The sequence below is a fragment of the Cebus imitator genome, unplaced genomic scaffold (assembly GCF_001604975.1).
Source record: "Cebus imitator isolate Cc_AM_T3 unplaced genomic scaffold, Cebus_imitator-1.0 Scaffold80, whole genome shotgun sequence".
NCBI classification, from domain to species: Eukaryota; Metazoa; Chordata; class Mammalia; order Primates; family Cebidae; genus Cebus; species Cebus imitator.
The window spans coordinates 7865286-7885332 of NW_016107395.1; the positions used below are offsets into that span (position 1 = coordinate 7865286).

At 36.7% G+C, this 20047-nt stretch overlaps 1 protein-coding gene across 1 annotated transcript in view; it reads left to right on the plus strand.

The window, feature by feature from the left end:
• The window catches only part of ITGA1 (integrin subunit alpha 1), a 166222-nt gene that overhangs the window by 113689 nt on the left and 32486 nt on the right, over positions 1–20047 (plus strand). The window contains exons 12-19 of the mRNA XM_017533199.2: positions 2041–2186; positions 5206–5349; positions 6477–6734; positions 9278–9408; positions 12910–13076; positions 14840–14976; positions 17273–17383; positions 19577–19786. Coding sequence (XP_017388688.1) covers positions 2041–2186; positions 5206–5349; positions 6477–6734; positions 9278–9408; positions 12910–13076; positions 14840–14976; positions 17273–17383; positions 19577–19786 — 1304 coding nt within the window. The remainder of the gene's footprint in view (positions 1–2040; positions 2187–5205; positions 5350–6476; positions 6735–9277; positions 9409–12909; positions 13077–14839; positions 14977–17272; positions 17384–19576; positions 19787–20047) is intronic.

A 20047-nucleotide genomic window follows, 5' to 3' on the forward strand; every position in this document is an offset into this window, starting at 1 on the left:
TGTGGCATTTTGAAAAATAATCTGACTTCTGCTCCACTGAAGAAATCTGGTTATTAGAAGAGTTATTCGTTTTATATCAAAATCTGCATGTGATAATTTTTGTTGATTGATGTGGCTCTGTTCTCAAGCCACAAAGAATAAATTTAATTTTTCACTCAAAAATTAATCTTAAAAACACAATTTATGTTCTTCCTGTAAGCAGCCTGAGATGATCTCTTAAAATGGTTCACTATTCACTTGACCTAAAAAAACCCATAAAATCATGCAAATCAAAAGATTCAAATCTTTGTGTTCTTTTTAAGAACATCGTAAAACTACCCAGGCAATCCCGGGTATGTATATCTGAAAAGCCACCAAGTATCTTAAAGCTGTGACTTCGGAGAAACACTGTGTGTTTGCCGTTCCATCGCTGCAATGGTGGAGTTGGTAGATGTGTCCAAAGTCAAACAATGGAGCTGGACAGAGGGTTTATGGCTCCCAAAGACTGCTGAAAGTTTGTTGCACATGCTTAAAAATGTAAAAAGCAGTGCTGAACTTAAAGGTTTTTATGTAGATTCTCTTGATCATTATGTACATCTAGGTGGGCAAAGTACCCAAGATACACTGGCTCTATTTACAGGGCTCGTGGTCAGATTAACCTACAAATGACCCCCACCCCCATCACCCCACCCACCACACTGAGATGATTCTTACTGAAGTAGAACAAATTTTTCTAAACCAGAGGAGGAAGTTGCACAGAAGAAAAAGGCATCCCAGAAGAAACTGAAGAAACAGAAATAATGACCCAGGAATAACTTCAATATAAAATATATGCAAATAAAACCAGAAGCAGAAAAGAAAAATAATTCAAAATTGTAAAGAGCATGAAAGCTCAACTAAAAAGAGGAAAGATCAGATATGTGAAAAACGATTCAAGCTCTCTATTGAATAAAATCACATTAAAATCACAGCAAGGTAGTGTTGTTAGACAATGTTTAACATCTATTAAAACATACACAAATTTAAATAATAGTAATGATACACAAAGCCTGGAACAGTTTTATGAAATTGACTTTCATATGGCTGTTCATAGAACAAACTAGTACAAATTTTCTGAAAACAATTTTCTAGACACTATGAGAACTATTAAAAAACTTGATCCAGTAATCTATTTCTTAAAATTTATTGTCAAAAAATCCAGAAGGGGGGCAAATTTAAATGCTTTTTGAAGTCTAACATATAATACTAAATTCTAGTGTTTCATAAGGGAATGGTCATGTAATATAAATGCAATGTCTTTACACTTTAACCAAGAGAAATAGTCTTTAGTTATTTAAAATTACAATTTAAAAAGCTAGTAGCAGCACAGAAAACATTTACATTTTCTATGATTTCGATTATATAAAAAGTGTTAATTTCTGTAGTACAGACAACATATATCCAAATGAAGTATGGAATTGATTTATTACAAATTGGGGTGGGGGTGTGCAATTTTTTCTTTTTGTGTTATCATTGTTCCATCATTTGTGATTTTAAACAATGAAAAAGTGAGATTGGGGGAAAATACCTTCTCAGGAGAAAGCAGTTGTGATAGATAGAGAGCACATTAAAAGCTTCCACCAGGCTGGGCGCGGTGGCTCACACCTGTAATCCCAGCACTATGGGAGGCTCAGGCGGGCGGATCACGAGGTGAGGAGATTGAGACCATCCTGGCCATGGTGAAACCTCGTCTCTACTAAAAATACAAAAATTAGCCAGGCGTAGCAGCAAGAGCCTGTGGTCCCAGCTACTCGGGAGGCTGAGACGGAAGAACTGCTTGAACCCAGGAGGTGGAGGTTGCAGTGAGCCAAGATTGCACCACTACACTCCAGCCTGGCGACAGAGCAAGACTCTGTCTCAAAAAAAAAAAGCTTCCACCAAAACAAATACTTTCATGTTATTTTCAAAAAATATTCGTATAAAAATGGTTCTCTCAGCCATTAATAAATTAAGAGTCTTAATTTATTACATGAAGACTTTAAGGGTTCAAGTGGTTTAAGTCTGGAATCTTTCTTTTATTAGGTTACACAGTAAACTCTGCCACTGCTGCTTCTGGAGATGTGCTCTATATTGCTGGACAGCCTCGATACAATCATACGGGCCAGGTCATTATCTACAGGATGGAAGATGGGAACATCAAAATTCTCCAGACACTCAGTGGAGAACAGGTAAACTTGAAAAATACTGTTTTATTTAAATTAATCTATTCATGCTTTATGTATTTTACTGCCTGTCATCCAAAACTTTAAAAAATGCAATACCTACATATTCATTAACGACTGGGAACAGGGTCCCATGTTAGGTTTTTTGGAAGGATGTATAGTGTCTGTATCTTTAACTTCATGTTGGATGGCGGTGGAGATAAGATGTATAATAGATGTAGATACAGACGTACAAATACATACACAAGGAAAGAGATTCAAAACATTAGGAGGCATGAAAGAACCAGTGACCCACACAATACAGTCAATATATGATGACATTGTTTTAAGCTAGGATTGGTGCAGAAAGGCTTATTAAGAGATGAAATTTGGGCTGAATCTAGAAGGGATGATAGAATGTAGATAGGTACAAAGAGCAGTGAAAGAAAAAGTTAAAATGATAACATGGACCCATATTATGTGATGTTTTGAATGGCAAATTAAGAGCCTGGATTCTCTCCTGGAGGTAATGGGAAATTGTCAATATGTAAAACTGGAAAATTCTTATTAGATAGTATTGAGTATTAAAAGAAGTTTGGGAAATTATACATGAAAAACATTTATATATATGTATGTATATCAACTGAAAGAAACATCAGAAATATGCAAACATGAGAATTACACACACACACACACACACACACACACACACACACACACACACATTAACTGAAATAAACATCTAACCATGCTTTTTTTAATTGTTATTTTGAATTGTGATAGCTTGGGTAACTTTTGTCTCTAAAAAGTTTTCTGTGTTGTTCAACAGTTCTACAAGGAGAATTTATTAATTTTATTCCACAGTCCTTTCACAGAGGGTGGGAGAGGGGTTCTTCTTAGCCTCCACTAAGTACTCCAACTCTCTAGACTAGAGGGAAGAGCTGCGTCAGCCCTCCTGCTCTGCAGGAGTTGGAGCTGCAGCCCAGCACAGTAGCAAAGCTCAGGTGCAGGGATACTCACATTAGGCAGGTCCAGGAACTCACCGGCTTTAAAGCCCCATGCCCCGCAGGAGCAGTATCTTTTATGACAACACCACAGACGTGGCTTGCAGGGTCTCTACAAAGGGCATGCCGGCTACAAGAGTAATTGCCCACTGGGAAGTCAAAAATATATCTTCATCAGATAGTTATAATTCTTTTATAGTTCCACACAGCCTGAATACAATATTCCAATAAGAGGTTATTTGGATTAGCCTTAGCGGTACAGTTGAAATCCCAGCCTCAGCAGATTCTCAGGGAAACAGAGTTAGAGTAACTAAAGGTCAGATCCTCATATACCAGGTGAAAGTGTTTTACTAACTCTTTGCCCACATTTATAATTGGAAAATGCATAACAGTTAGAATAAGACTATTGTTGTAGCTCAAAGTGGAGATAAGAAGAACATAAAATAAGATGTCAGCAATAAAAATGGAAGAGGAAGGGGCACGACAGATATCAATAAGAAACTGGCAATAGTAAAATGAAGCATTTTAGATGACATCTTAGATGCATTATCGCTCTGTTGATTGTCTACAAGGTAGGAAGTATCAAATTTTATGAAAATTTGCATGTGAAAGTTGAGGAGAGTGTCATGAATGATTTAAATTGTGAATGATTTCATTTTCAAGCCTGGGAATCTCAAAGAAAGGTGGCTACATGGTGAGAATGTCAACACTTCCAGCAATTTAGGAATTTTAACAATGATATTTGGCTTTTAGACATGTTCCCTGTAACAGTAAGCACAAATTCAGGTATTTGCAGGTGCCAGTAAAGTAAAATCAAAATAGATGAAGTCAGTGAGTAGAACTGCTGGGCAAAACCACAGGAAGTGATGGGAACCATGGACCTGGGCAACTAGCGAGCTTCCATTCAGCTCCAGTTGCCTATTGCCACATAAGAAGGAAAGCCCAGTGTTGGAAGATCTTGTATTTTATTTATGTTTATAATTAATTCAACTTTTAAAAAATCCTCGTAAGCCCCACAAAAACCTGTGAGAAAAGTGCATTTAAGTCAGTGATTTTTGCCCACATGTCCTAGAACCGTAGAACTGAAGCCTTGAGCAGGAAGACAGAAAGATATTTGCAATTGCCTTAGTAGACACGTTTAAGGATTGCTCATCTAGGGTAAGAGAGTGGAAAATTGCTACAGTTCTGAGCTCTAAAAGAGGCCAAAATTTAGAAAATGGGAAGGGGGGAAAAGCCAGTAAATATGAAAAGAGTGGTCTATGCCACAGGTGCAGAAGCAAGAAAGTAAAATCACAGAGCAAGAGAATATGAGTAAAATCACAGATGCCAGTACAGGGAGATTCAATAAGATAATTGTTAAGAGCATCAAATATTAAAATACAATAATATTTGAAAAGGTTATTTAAGCACCTAGATAATGAGGTATAAGTTCTTTGCTTTTCTCTAACATATTCCTATCTTTAAATGAGAAAACATACTGCTGTAAGGGATGATCCCCTTGCAATCCTTCCATATTTTTCTGTCTCCTATAGCTGCTGGAATAAGACTTAACCATTTCATTGAGAAGACAATCTTCCAAGACTATATGAGGTGAAATACGCCATACCAGTATTCCAGGACAACTCAGTTATTTATAATGTATTTAAACATATATGCAACCATTCCAGAATGCATACTACTGTATTTTTATTATAATGCATTCTACTGCATTATTATAATTTTATTTCCTTAAAAAAATCACTACAGTATTACTGACCTTTTCTGATTCATGGAGAAGAGAGATTAGAGTGAAATCTAAAGAAATTCATTTTGTTACTATCAGGCGATGAAATCTGTGACAGCTGTTCATCCTCAAAGATGGAACCGACTAATATTCTTTATCCTCATGAAAAAGCCAATAAATAACTTTCAGGGAGCATCCATTTTTGTCTTTCATTTCCTTTGCCAACTAGCTCCTACTCTCGATTAACCAAATGCAGATTTAAGCTTCCTTGAGAATTTCTGATGTTCATTGGGCTGTTTTCTTTCATTTTGTGTCCTAGATTGGTTCCTACTTTGGCAGTATTTTAACAACAATTGACATTGATAAGGATTCTAATACTGACATTCTTCTAGTCGGAGCCCCTATGTACATGGGAACAGAGAAAGAGGAGCAAGGAAAAGTGTATGTGTATGCCCTCAATCAGGTAATGATATCTGAGTTTGGTAGAAATCCAGGAATACCTCTTCCTTCTCTTTATTTTTGAATAAGTTCCAATTTTTCACTCACTTTGAAAACACAGAGCAAAAAAGCTATTGGAATTCATTCACTCTACCAACCCCTCAGTTTTGAAATGATCATTTATGAGTCTAATAAAGTAGCTCCAACCCTTAGATATTTTCTCTTTGGAAACTTGAATTATGTTTAACAATATATAGGGTAAAGGAGGTAATTATAAATCTCACTAAACTGCTAAATAAATCCGCAAGGCTTTTTTAGCAGTGGCTTGGAGGTTTATCAGCTCTGGCTTGGAGGTGGATAAATAACCTCAGCAGTTAAATTGTATTGGGTTGTGGGGGGAGAAGTTATGAGTTTTAAGGCAGTGACACTGCAGGCTTCTAGGAAATACTTCACTGAGCCAGAGTGAGATTTTTGTCTTCTATTCCTGACTTTAGACATCATTTTTAAAGTGAAATAATTTTTAATTTCTTCATAAGAAGAGTGTTTTGCTCTTTACAGCAAAGCCAGTGTTTATCTATTTAGCTTTTCCAAATATGTACATTCTCTCCTAAATTGATTATTTTAAATAATGAATCATATATCTTTCTTCCTATCATTTTCTGGCTTCCTCTGGTCAACTTTTTTTGTCCTGGGCTGTTTTGTCCTTTTTCCAGGAAAGGGTATTCTTGTTCACCTTTGCTAGTATTTTCTGTCTGGGATTTTTTTTTTTCCCTCCACTTTAGGCAGCTTTAGAGAAAGTTTCCTTTTTGAGCAGAATAAATTTTTGCTTTGCACAATATTGGGTGAAGAAGGGATAGTGACACAAATTGAGGATTTAAATATTATTTGGCCTGAAAAGTTGCTGTGAATTATATACTCCTTCAATTGCATTAAAAAGAGACTCCGTTAAAGTATGTGTCCCACATTTCTACAATCTGCTCTTTGGAATCCCTAACTTTGCTCTCAGATAAGCACACTTTTTAAGAAATTCTACCAGCTTTACCACTAATGTACAAATGGCTGTTAATAGCACTGATTTAGTATACTTTAAAAATTCTACTCTGCTGTAGTAATGATGGAAATCCATAAGTATCCTGTTTATCTTTCTTTCAGACAAGGTTTGAATATCAAATGAGCCTGGAACCTATTAAGCAGACATGCTGTTCATCTCGGCAGCACAATTCATGCAAAAAACGAAACAAAAATGAGCCGTGCGGGGCTCGTTTTGGAACTGCTATTGCTGCTGTAAAAGACCTCAATCTTGATGGATTTAATGACATTGTGATAGGAGCACCACTGGAAGATGATCACGGGGGAGCTGTGTACATTTATCATGGAAGTGGCAAGACTATAAGAAAAGAGTATGCACAAGTAAGAATTGAAACCTACAGAGGGAAAAGAAACACCCACCGTTCAGTGATATCCATTCAATGCCAGGCATTACCTGTCTAACTTCATGAGTTATTTAATTTCCTCCTTCTGACCTTATTGGGAAACTAGATTTAATTCTCATCTAACTGTTCTTTATAGAGGATATAATTTGTATTTTATGGATTTATCTAATTTCCTTTCTGTTGTTATTTTTCATGTCTCCAAGATTTGCCTTTTTTTTTTTTTTTTTTTTTTTTCTTTATTTTTTTTTTTTTTTTTTTTTTTTTTTTTGAGACAGAGTTTCACTCTTGTTGCCCAGGCTGGAGTGCAAGGGCACAATCTCCTCTCACTGCAACCTCCGCCTCCCAGGTTCAAGCAATTCTCCTGCCTCAGCCTCCTGAGTAGCTGAGATTATAGGCATCCACCACAACCAGCTGATTTTGTATTTTTTCATAGTAGAGATGGGGTTTCTCCATGTGGATTTGACATTTTGAAACAGTAAAAAGCAAAAGAATACTTTGTGACAATGCTGTTTCACATCTGCAGTGTGTCCCCTTCTAAATAGAGGGCACTGCTTCTGAATAAGACAAAAATAATTATATGACTTAGCCAGTAAAGGAAATTAGATTCTTGGTTTTATATTTAATGTCCATGCTGTTATAATAAAATTGCATTGAATTTATATTTATGCATTAAGTTGATATATTCTCCTCAAATTAATTAGCATTTCTAAAGGTTTATAATTTTCTCACAAGTAATCCTTAGAAAAAAATAAATCTGAATATTAAGTTTAAACTGCAGGAGACTTCTGTTATTCCTGCTTTTAATTTGTTGTCAGTTAACAGCTCTCGTCCATAAGTTATTTTTCCTGCATTCGAAAAATAACAAGTTACCAAAGTGCTTAATGCACTATAAAAACAGGAGAATTTAAAGGAGTTAGAAAGTAATTGCCTGTTTTTGAGTAATCATAATTGGTTAGACATTGAACAACTACTTACAAATGAAACAAAATTCACTACCTTCTAGTTTATATAATATGAAAAGAAATCAGAATATTAATTATTTCTTTTTTCCTATTTGAGTATTTTCTTTGGCTCCGTAGTCAACAGAGTTCTCAAAATCTATTCATGTAATGCAAAGCTGCATGATTTTTCATAAAACCATAATGACAATGTGAACAAAATAAAGGGCTTATTTTAGTAACAGCACTTGTATCCATTTGATAAATGATTTGTTTCTGTTGAAAATCTTTACAGCATTATTTACTTAACAAGAGACAGGCAATATTAATGACTGGGGCATGATGGAATTAGGAAATGCGGGAAGAGGGTACTTTCTTATATTCTACCACGTTATTCCTTCAGCATCAATCCTGCAAATGTAATGGGGTAGCATTTGAAGTAGAAAAGGAAAGATAAATCATTGTTAGATGGAATAGATTGTCATAAACAACTTATTTTCTAAATGATGGTAAATCAAGATGCAACTTTAAACAAAAACCAAAAAAACATTTGAGTTGGATTTGTTTAATTACTGGCAAATGTTTTTCCAGGGAATAAGTGAAGATGTGCTTACTCATTTCCATGAGAACCAGAGATGCTGCTTACGTATGGGATAATCCAGAATCAAACAGTCGAGCCCATAGAACCAATAAGGCAGATATCTCCTGAATTATTTGCTTAAAAAAATGAGGAAATACTTTCCAATAAGCCTCACCTGTTTAAGCATGAAAAATCTTTCCATTTGGTTTGCTTTAGTGGGCTTCCTATTTTGTTATTTATGTGGAAAACAAGAGGCTGAGAAGACCTGAAATTTAGAGAGGGTTCATAAGTCCTATCTCCTTCCATTAAAGGCATTCGCTTCAGCTTGAACCAACACTAAGTCAGGAAGTACAGACATCAAACATATTATGTGTAGTAATGTGCACAGATCAGTCTTCAAGAGCTCCATATTCATTTGTGCCATCCTAATGTTGTGAATACATGTGAGTGGAATTGAGTCTCTGTGCTCTCAACTTTTAGGACAATTTTTGAAAGACAGTAGAGATTACATATTGGAAAATGTATTTGATGGGATGTGTTATTTATACCCAGCCACAAAGTTTAGTGAACTTCAAATCGACCCCGAGGACAATTTTCTACTCCCCTCCCCGCTTTGCTGATATGATATGTTTTCAAGATTTCCAGTACCTTTAAATATGTGTGTGTGATGGGATTGGATAGGAAGTAGAAAGCACAGAACCAATTACTCACACTCTTTCCTTTGAGGATTAGACAAAATTACATCACGTAACTTTCCCCTCTCTCTCTGGTGTCAGTGACCTTGAAATGATTTTGTCTGTACTATAAAAAGAGCACTATCCTCTGGGAACATCTGAATATTTCCTCTTATCTCCACACGAGGGACCTCTTGGGCGGATTCCCAAAATATCTTTAATTTTTATTTTTTTTGTGAAACAATTTAAAATCTCAGATCTATTTGAAGCTGTTTTGAACAGACTCTTCTCACATGAAACTCTTTTATTATTATTATTGTTCTCACAGCGTATTCCATCAGGTGGGGATGGTGAGACACTGAAATTTTTTGGCCAGTCTATCCACGGAGAAATGGATTTAAATGGTGATGGTCTGACAGATGTGACTATTGGGGGCCTTGGTGGCGCTGCCCTCTTCTGGTATGTACTTTAATAACATCCTGTTAATCTGAGACTGGGTCACCCTAACTCGCAGAGCTCCCAGTGTGATTGGAGCTCATACCAGGAATCTACTTCCTTTTGTGTTCACTATGCAGATACAAGTTATTCAGTTGAGTGAGCTGGAAGAGTCAATACATCTTAAAAACAAAGAAGCTATATAAAAGGAACAAGTAGAATGAACTCTTAATTTGGTGTGTCTGTTACGTGGTTTACACCAAAATAGGCATTTGTTTTAGGAGAGGTACAGGCGAAGAGAAGATCTTATAGAGGATGTACTATAAACAAGAAAATATCACTAATATTGCGTTGCTTACAAGGTTTTAGAGATAACAGATTTTTTTATTCATTTACCTAATACATAGAAACAGATCATTGTAGCCAGGCACAGTGGCTCACGCCTGTAATCTCAGCACTTTGGGAGGCTGAGGCAGGTGGATCTCCTGAGGTTGGGAGTTCAAGACCAGCCTGACCCACATGAAGAAACCCCATCTCTATTAACAATACAAAATTAGCTGAAAGTATTGGTGCATGCCTGAAATCCCAGCTACTTGGAAGGCTGAGGCAGGAGAATCACTTGAACCCAGGAGGCGGAGGTTGAGGTGAGCCGAGATCACACCATTGCACTCCAACCTGGGCAACAAGAGTGCAATTCCATCTCAAAAAAAAAAGAAGCAGATAATTGTGCAGCACTGTCTGACTGTGTTTATATTGTTAGTCATGCCTAGAGGCATCTTAAGTAATATCTTTGCTTAGCCTTTAAAATGCCCGCATCCCCAGACTACCCCAGCCTTTTCAGTTAATTGTAAAAATCCAAACCAATGGTCAGATACATGCATTCATAATGCCTTATTTATTAATTATGAATAAAGTAATAATTTAGTAAGCAATAACATTAATAACCATAGTTTTAACCAGCTAAAATATCCTTTTTCAAAAACTGTTCTACTTGAAAAAATATTATTAAGAAATCAAGAGGCAGCTTAATGAGAAACCCACATGATAATTTTGAAAAATATAATAAATCCCATTAAGAAATATAAAGGAAAAGTTTCATAAATAAAATGTCTCTTTATTCCATGTGACCTAATGGGAAGTCTGCATGTTCATTTTCCTAAATTAATGCATTGGTTTACTGTAATTCAGGTGGAAACATACCTCAATCCTCTTTTTTTCCCAAAAATTTATCTAGAAGAGTAGTAAAGTGTGAAAAAAAGGTGAAAATAGATGACTTTGTCATAATTTAAGATGATGCTTAAGAACTAATGGTCAAATAAAAATGGTATACCAAATTGTGCACATACAATAACCATTATGTTAAAAAATAAAGAAAACTTTACAGTAAAGGGGAAAGAAGACTGAAAGGTGATACCTAAGAAAAGGGGAGCAGAGTGGCTGTGACTTTGGGGAGGACTCACCAGAAACCAAGGCTCAAAACCAGAAGCCAGCAGTATCAGGGACAAAGGATACATTTCAATTTTGTTTGAATTGTTAATCCTGAATTCGTTTATTCTGCTCCCTTAGCTCACAAATATTTATTGTATTAATTCTCGTATTAAAAATATGTTTTCAGGGCTTTTGTGCTCCAGTTTTGTTTCAAGGCCTTCTTGCAAAGCTTTGAAAATTCATTCATGGCCTCTCCACTGATGGGCCAAAATGATAGTCATTTCCCTCTCATAGTTCAGGCTCCATTGACAGCAGAATGGACCAAACCCGTATACCGGGACAATAAGACTCAGATTCACAATACCTAACAAGAAGTGAGAGTGGGTACAAATGACAGGTGATAGGAAAAACATTTGGAAGCAAATGGTGAGAGCCTTGTCATGTGGCCTGGACTAAGCTATAGCCCGAAGGAAGATCTGGCTGGGGCAGAGAGGATGTTCGGGGTAGATAATGGTCAAGGCAGCTTTATGCCTGGAGAATCCGTATTACTAAGCAGGAAATTAGGCATGCTCATTCATTGCTGATGAAAGGGTAAACTCGTTCAAACTCATTAGGTCTTTATCAATAAGTATTTAAAAGCCTTCCAATGTTCCTACTTTTTACCAAGGATTTAACTTCCTAAAAATTTAAGATAATCTAGAAATAGGATTAAAGATGTCATCACACTATCGTATGTAATACTATCTTTTAATAACATTAAATTTACCACCATACTCACAAACCATTTTTAAAAAATAAGCTAAATATCCATTGAGATGGGATTGAATTAATAGATTATGGTATGTGCATACGCTGGCATAGCCTACTGCCGTTAAAAATAATGTTCTCAGAGAAATGTAAACATTGGAACGCTGTTCATTGTATTATAATGTTGTAAAAATATGTATGCATACATATGAAGATGTGCTTGTGTATATATCTATGTATTCATGTGTGTGTGTATTTATATATATGTATTTATATATATATACGTGTGTGTATATATATATGTATATATATATGTGTGTGTATATATATATACATGCATGTATATGTGTTCTTCCATAAAGGAAAAAACAGAGTGTACTAAATATTAATGGTGATTATTGCTAAGCATAGAGTTACAAGTTATTTGTGTTTTTTTAATGCATTTCTATGATTTTTATATTTTCTATGAGTACATTGTTTTAAAAGAAAAAAGACAACCATCTTTTTTTAATGCAAAAGCATAAGCAGTGACTTCATTATTCACAGATACAAAGTTATAAGGGGCTAGTTCTGGCCACAAGGCAGAAACCAGGTAAAAATGTGCAATAACTGTTCTGGCTTGGATGTGAGACAACGGCCTCAGGATCCATATATCCTCCATGTCTAAGATCTTACTCTGATCTCATTTTGGATTAGTAGACATCACTGGGCTTCAGAGTTAAAACGACTGAGTTTAAAATCCGAGGTTTCCCCTCTTACTAGCTTTTGATCTGGCATAAAATATTTAACCTTCCAGCGCTGCAGTTATCAAACATAAAACAAAAATGATGTTTCCTATAATTAATCTTAAGAATTAAATGAAATAACATCCATGGTCTAGCACAGCACCTCAAATATTATTTTTCTTTTTCTTCCTAGAAATAGAGGAAGAGCTGAACTCAAAAGGACAGATAATATTACAGTCCAGATGAGAGATAGCAGGGGCCTACGAGCTGTTCAGGGACCTCTAGACCTCTTCCAAATTGGCAACAAATTCGTAAATCTTCAAAATATAGTTGATTCGGAGGTTTCACCTGGGCACTTGGTTCCATCTCTTTTCCATCACAGGCAAAACGAGGTCTTTGGCTTTTGAACAAAAAGCCCCAAATGGTTTCCAAACATAATCTGCATGTTCTTAGAACATCAGATACAATCTCTTCTGTAACAATGATTAATTAAAGAAAGGGAGTCCTGGATGCTATATTATACATGAAGCAGAATCCTCTTCCATGCACTTACTTCGCATTCCCAAGCTGATGACATTCATTAAATGTAAAAATGAGTGAGTAATACCATTGTTTATGTTTGTAGGTCCCGAGATGTGGCCGTAGTTAAAGTGGCAATGAATTTTGAGCCAAATAAAGTGAATATTCAAAAGAAAAACTGCCGTATGGAGGGCAAGGAAACAGTATGCATAAATGCTACAGTGTGTTTTGATGTGAAATTAAAATCTAAAGAAAATACTATTTACGAAGCTGGTAAGCAAAATAACTATAGCAAATACTTTTGGGAAGAGGACAATACATTTGCTCCAGCATAATGAAACCCAGTAAGATATTGTATTTTCCCCACCATGGTGAACTATGCATCACATTTGCCCCAGTGAACATGTCAAACTTTGAAAAAAAATTCTGCTGCAAAACGAATAGATTAGGGAACGCAGTCAATTTTGGAGAAGAAATTGTGTGTTTGTATGTAGTGGCCTCCACAATCCATCGTTTCTCTCTGGCTCTCCTACTTAGTATGAACAATCAGATGCTTAAGAAAAAATACCAATTCAGAGGTAGAGTTAAGAAATTGGGCTCCAGATGAGCCCAGCTTTCCTTCCTGTGGGTTTCCTTTCTACAATCTTCTCTCCCTTCTCTTGCCCCCTCCTGGGAAAGACTGGTATTGCAGAGAACCCGAATACTTTCCCACGCCCTCATTTCTGAGATCCTTTCCTCCACTGAGGTGACCCTAATTTCTGCGAGTTGGTCTTGTTCTGTGTGTGTGTTCTCAGGTGCATCACGTCAGCCTGTGAATCCTCTTCCTTCCTCTGCTCTCCACTTTCTAAGGCCGGTTTTTTTTTGTTTGTTTTGTTTTTGTTTTTTGTTTTTGTTTTTTTTTTGTTTTGTTTTGTTTTTTTGAGATGGAGTTTCACTCATGTTACCCAGGCTGGAGTGCAATGGCGCGATCTCGGCTCACCGCAACCTCCGCCTCCTGGGTTCAGGCAATTCTCCTGCCTCAGCCTCCTGAGTAGCTGGGATTACAGGCACGCACCACCATGCCCAGCTAATGCTTTGTATTTTTAGTAGAGACGGGGTTTCACCATGTTGACCAGGATGGTCTCGATCTCTTGACCTCGTGATCCACCCGCCTCGGCCTCCCAAAGTGCTGGGATTACAGGCTTGAGCCACCGCGCCCGGTTTTTAATGATGTTGAAATATGCTCAAGTCAAAGCTATAAAGAGAAACTGCAGAAGAGAAATTTACTCTGTAACCAAATATAAGCAGGATGAGAAAAACCATTAATTCTTAAAATCTGTTTTTCTTGATTTGTTCCACATGTGCACGTATATGCTCTGAAATAGCCTCCTGACTAGAAGATCAAGGAGGTGTAGGAATATAAAATAATGATTTGGGTTTTCATACGTAAATTCATTTCAGTCGTATTTAATTTTTTGTAAAGTAACTAAGTGATCAAAGAAAGAATATTGTAGCTTTCATATAAAGTATAAGATTTCACTTATTTTTCTTAATTTGATAGGCTCATTTTATGGAACTTAATGGTGGTTTGAACATAAGCCGAAATAATGTCCTTTATATATAAATCGATTAATGTATATATTTATAAACAGGTCACTAATGTATATTTTTGTCTCTATTGAAATGTAACATAATCAATACTCTAAGCAGGGTTCCAACATTTCTAAACTTAAAAGAATATTTTAAGTGAAAATCTAATAGATACAGTGGTGGTCTGGAAATTAGGTGATAGGCAGGTGTGCATGTGTGTATAAGAATTATAAACAATGAACATAATTAAACACTGAAAGCACAGTGAACTCGGAGAGCAGTTCTATAGAGTTCTTCAAGGTTATCTTCATGACTGCTCATATCGTTATAATAGTGTGGATATGCTGAACAATAGAATCTTTTCTGATTGATTGCTGAAGAGATTTTTCTACAATGCTAATTTAATAATCTATACAATATGAGAATCACTTCAAATGAACATCAATTATTTTTTAAAATTTTTATAGATTTGCAGTACCGTGTCATCCTAGATTCACTAAGACAAATATCACGAAGTTTTTTCTCTGGAACTCAAGAGAGAAAGGTTCAAAGGAACATCACAGTTCGAAAATCAGAATGCACTAAACACTCCTTCTACATGTTGGCAAGTAAATCATATATCATAGCTGCCTTATTCCAAATCAAGGATATAGTAGAGATGCCTTATTTCAAGTCAATCAAATTCTTGTTTTATTTCAAAATGCATTTATGATGTCATAAAGGAAACTGTGTGTTGTTTTTTCATTTTTATCATAAAATTACAGGTCTAATTTTCTCATTTCCAAATATTTGTAAAACTATCTCTTGTCTTCCCTGTCTGTGTAACCAGACATCCATATATTATGGAATGACAGTAAAAGACACGATGTACCAGTTGACAAGAAACCTTATTCGTGTATTTCTTCCTTTCTTTCGTTCATTTATTCCTTCAACTTGAAAATAATTAACTTCTGTAGACCTTGTCTGTCAGTTGTGGTTGATAAGTGTTTAACTGCTCTAAGGGCAGACTGCTGGGCTGTATGCTTCCTTGGGGTTTAGGTAACTATATATCTCGCTGTTTGACTTTAGAGCGAAGGAGAAAATAATCTGACATTTTCTATCTTCTGTTGGCTTTGTGCTACTTCAGTTTTTCTTTTTTAATTTTAGTGCATGAGGGAGGCTTGGAAAGCAAACTATTAATCTTTAGAGGTGGCTGGTAAGCCTGTGTGACTAATTTAAAATGTGTTTCGTTGGGGCACTGTGTATGTGGGAAGTGTTCCCAGCAGAGGGCAGGAGTTTCCCAGCAGAGGGCAGGAGTTTCCTAAATATCTTCTTAAAACGTACATGAGCGTGATAAAAATAAAGAGCAGCATGAACGTAATGAGAAAACACTGATTTTAGTAACTGACATTAAGACTTAGAGACTTGATGGTAAACTTGGAGTTTTAAATGAAACAGGCCAATTTTCCCACTGCTGATTATTTTTGTATTATTGATATATTCATAGTCTATATTTTGAAAATTGTAGTTTGGGCAGGAAGTGACAGAAAATGTGCGTCTTTCTGTGCCACATTTGTTCTTTTTCAGTGATATTCATGTTGATATGCTTCAAGATATTTATCAAAATAAGCATATTCTATCAACATCAAGATCAATCTATAATCTGATAAAATAACACTGGAGTTGTCCCTCCTGTTTAGTTCATCAGAACTGAACACTTAGGAATTAGAATGTGGATAAAATTTGAATGGGCATGAAACCAGATATGGTATTGTCTCCAACCTGCTAAAAATCGTCTCAGTCTATGTTTGTCCACAAATTCACCATCTAAGCTATGTGTAGGTACTGGTGTTAAAAGGATGGAAATATTTTCAAAATTTCCAAAATTGTTTTTGATTTTGAAATAAGCATTTTCAAATTTGTTCTGGAGTCAGCCAGTGTGGAATTTGTATCCCAGATGTTCCACATTCTGAGTGACTTTTTTTGGTAAAGTTGTTTGGTCTCTTAGTCTGTCTTTCATCTGTAAAGTAAGGATCATAGTAGTTACTCATCTTAGAGAACTGTTGAAATAATTTGCAATAATGTATATAAAGCTCATAATTTTGAATACTATAAATGATCATTGATATTGATGAATGTTAACAATATTAATCATATTCACATCCTTTCCAAATAATTTTACATTATAAAATTCTTAGCCAGGCACGGTGGCTCACTCCTGTAATCTCAGCACTTTGGGAGGCCAAGATGGGCGGACCACCACCAGCCTGGCCAAAATGGCAAAACGCCATCTCTACTATAATCACAAAAATTAGCCGGCGTGATGGCACACACCTGTAATCTCAGCTACTCAGGAGGCTGAGACAGGAGAATCGCTTGAACCCAGGAAGCGGAGGTTGCAGTGAGCCAAGATCATGTCACTTGTTCTCCAGCCTAGACGACAGAGCAAAACTCTGTCTCGAAAAAAAATAAATTCCTATAGCTCTAGGTATATGTATTATATTAATGAAATATAACTCATTTTATAGAAAGTTTGCCTTTCTGAAGTTGGGAAATGTTCCCGTAAGTATTACATAGTGATATTTAGCTTGAGGTCTCAAGAGAAACTGTGATGCAAGTGGCTCAGGGTGGCATATGTTGACACAGCAAGGTATGATGCTGCCATCACTACAGCAGGGCCCCCTGAGGAGCCGAAAGTGAGTCAACAGGTCATACTCTGAAGCCTCCACTTCCCCTATGCCCCTTGTTAGAATGCCAGTCTGTCTCCAGGAAGCAAAAGGCTGGTGAGGTCATAAGTCAGATTAGACACAGAAGAATGTTCCAGTAAGCTTGACCCTTAGGGACAGAAGAAGGAGACATAACAAGGTCAGAACACCCAATAAATATGATACCAATGATATGTTTCGTGTTTCACCTTCTAGGACAAGCATGACTTTCAGGACTCTGTGAGAATAACATTGGACTTTAATCTCACTGATCCAGAAAATGGGCCTGTTCTTGATGATTCTCTACCAAACTCAGTACATGAATATGTAAGTCAGATTTCTTTAAAATACAAAATACCAACTTGTGAATATTTTAGTGTCACCAGTAAACCAAGTTCTTTCCCTACTCTGCATTGGTCACTAAGAAAGAACAACCAACTGGAAGAAAGAAAAAAAAGACCAGCAGGTTTTATTTCTGGCCAGGAATGAAGAAGGAGTGAGCTTTTGCGCTAAAGACCTCCTTCTCCTCAAGCTGTGAAAATCTGGGGAATTTTAAGGAATTAGATGTGGGGCAGGGAGGTACGTGTAAGCATGTGCAAAGAGGACCTCCAGATGTACAGGTGCAGATCATAAACATGCTGCTTTATACAACATACATGTTCAAGAAATGGTGGCCATTTTCTTCTATGACAAGGACTTTAGCATAATAATGACATGTTAGTGATCTAAAGGTAACAAGGGGTTGCTGATTCTGATTTGCTCCGTTTTCTCAATAATAATGAACTTTCTCAGCCGTATCTTCAGATTTGCCCTAGTAACATTAGGAAAAAGCTTGAAATCCATGCACCCATAACTCTAAATCACTTAAAAATGTTTTTAAAAAGAATTAAGAGTCTTCTAGACTTTTCCCAGTCCTCTTAATTTCCTCCTATTGGAGTTTAAGAAAACTAATAAATGATACTCATTTTTACCTCACTTGAATCTAGGACCAATGGAAAGAAATCTCCCCCTTTTTTCTAATAAGCACCGGATGGTAGGGTATGATTTAGGTATAAAGGATGTCCTCACACTGAAGTGTGGACTTAGACTACCCATAACCAACTCGGTCATCACCAGTGCTGGTCCATCTCTGTCCTTCTTCATGGAGCCCACCTTGTAAAACTTGTAAATAGGAGAAGTAGAGCCGAATGTGTGCTTCTTATGGGCACACAGCTGCTCCAGGGATAGAAAAGAGAGAAAGGGACTGAGTTGTGTTCACTTAGTTCCTGTTCCCAAAGTTAGAGTCCATGTGCCACCCCCGAGAGCGAGTGAGGAGAGAGAAGAGGGAGAGTGTCACCAGTGTGGCTGCACTGGAGGAGACACTGGGGATGGGGAATTCATTCTCCCCACACATCCATCTCCCACTCTCCCTTTCTTCCCACCAATAGATTGTTTTATACATACCAGGCATTGCAGCTTTCAGTCTAACCCAGGAAACAGGTATTAAATAGTAATTAGAGCGTGTGCCACAGAGAATTTCAGAGCTCTATAGGAATTTCCAACTAGGCTGGAAAGTCAGGAGAGCCCTCCTGAAGTTGTGCCATTTCAGGATAGGGCAATTTCCACCCTATTTAGAGGAGTTTGGGGAGCAGAGGTGACGGTAAATGTGAAGGTCCTGAGCATGAAGGAAACTGAATGACATTTGCTAGTGTGGCTGATGTTGAAGAGCAAGAAAGGAGGTGATACGAGGTGAGGCTGGAGATAAAGGTGGGGACCAGGTCATTTGGGACTTGGTACCACTGCACAAATTCTAAACCCTTGAAAAAGCAGTGCAGTGCTTTTGAAGATTTCTATTTGGTTCAGTCATGGGACAGGATGCTGCCGAGTGAAGAGTGGTTGGAGAGAAACACAGGTGGATGTGGGGGACCAATGAGAAACTATTACTGTAGTTCAGGGAGGAAATGAGAATGCTTGGGTGAGAGGTGGTGGTGGGAATGAAGAAGCAAAAAGGATTGGAGAGATACTTCGAAAAGGAGTAGAATGGGGGCGCTTGGTGAATTACATATGGTGGTGGTAGAGAGGCAGTCAGTAAAGAAGAATCAAGCAAAGCTCCTAGATTTGTGGTTTGACCATTTTCCACCCTCTCAGCTGAACTTTATAGCATTCCTAAGTGTTCGATTAATTTTAAGAGAAAAATCTCATAATTCGAGTTGAGTCGATTTAGGTTCTTATAGTATTTGACTTCGTATTTGGAAACCATTCTTCCCTGGCAGACGAAAGCCAGTGCAAAACATCCATGAAAATTGTGCATTCTTAAGAGGACTAGCACAATTTACATTTGCAAGTAAATGTTTATTCTTCTCCCCTGTAAACTACAGGGAAAAATATAAAATCTCTTAAGATTTGTGGAGCAAAATTGATTCTGTTTGTGAGTTGCTTAACTTACTTCGGCTGTATGCCATTTCTGTTACACAAATTGATGGTTGATTTTCAATAGTGTGTAGTTAAATTTTGAAAAATGCTTTCCTGTCACCATTTCAGATTCCCTTCGCCAAAGATTGTGGAAACAAGGAAAAATGTATCTCGGACCTCAGCCTTAATGTCACCACCACAGAAAAGGACTTGCTGATTGTCCGGTCCCAGAATGATAAGTTCAACATTAGCATCACAGTGAAAAATACAAAGGACAGTGCCTATAACACCAGGACAATAGTGCATTATTCTCCAAATCTAGTGTTTTCAGGAATTGAGGTAAACTTTTAGTTTTTCATTTATTTATTCTCTTAACAGTCATTTACTGAGTCTATTTTTCATACTACTGAGATAATTGCTTTTATTAGATTGATTTTGAAAGAACAGAAGGAATTTTTTACAACATTAGTACTCACCAATGGTGAAAGTATTCAGCTTTTAAAAAAGTTGTGTTTTATTTATTCAAATATGCATGTCTTTTTTTCAATTCTGTATGAGGAAAGGATAGCTCATGAAGAAAAATTGTATGTTTCACAAAAT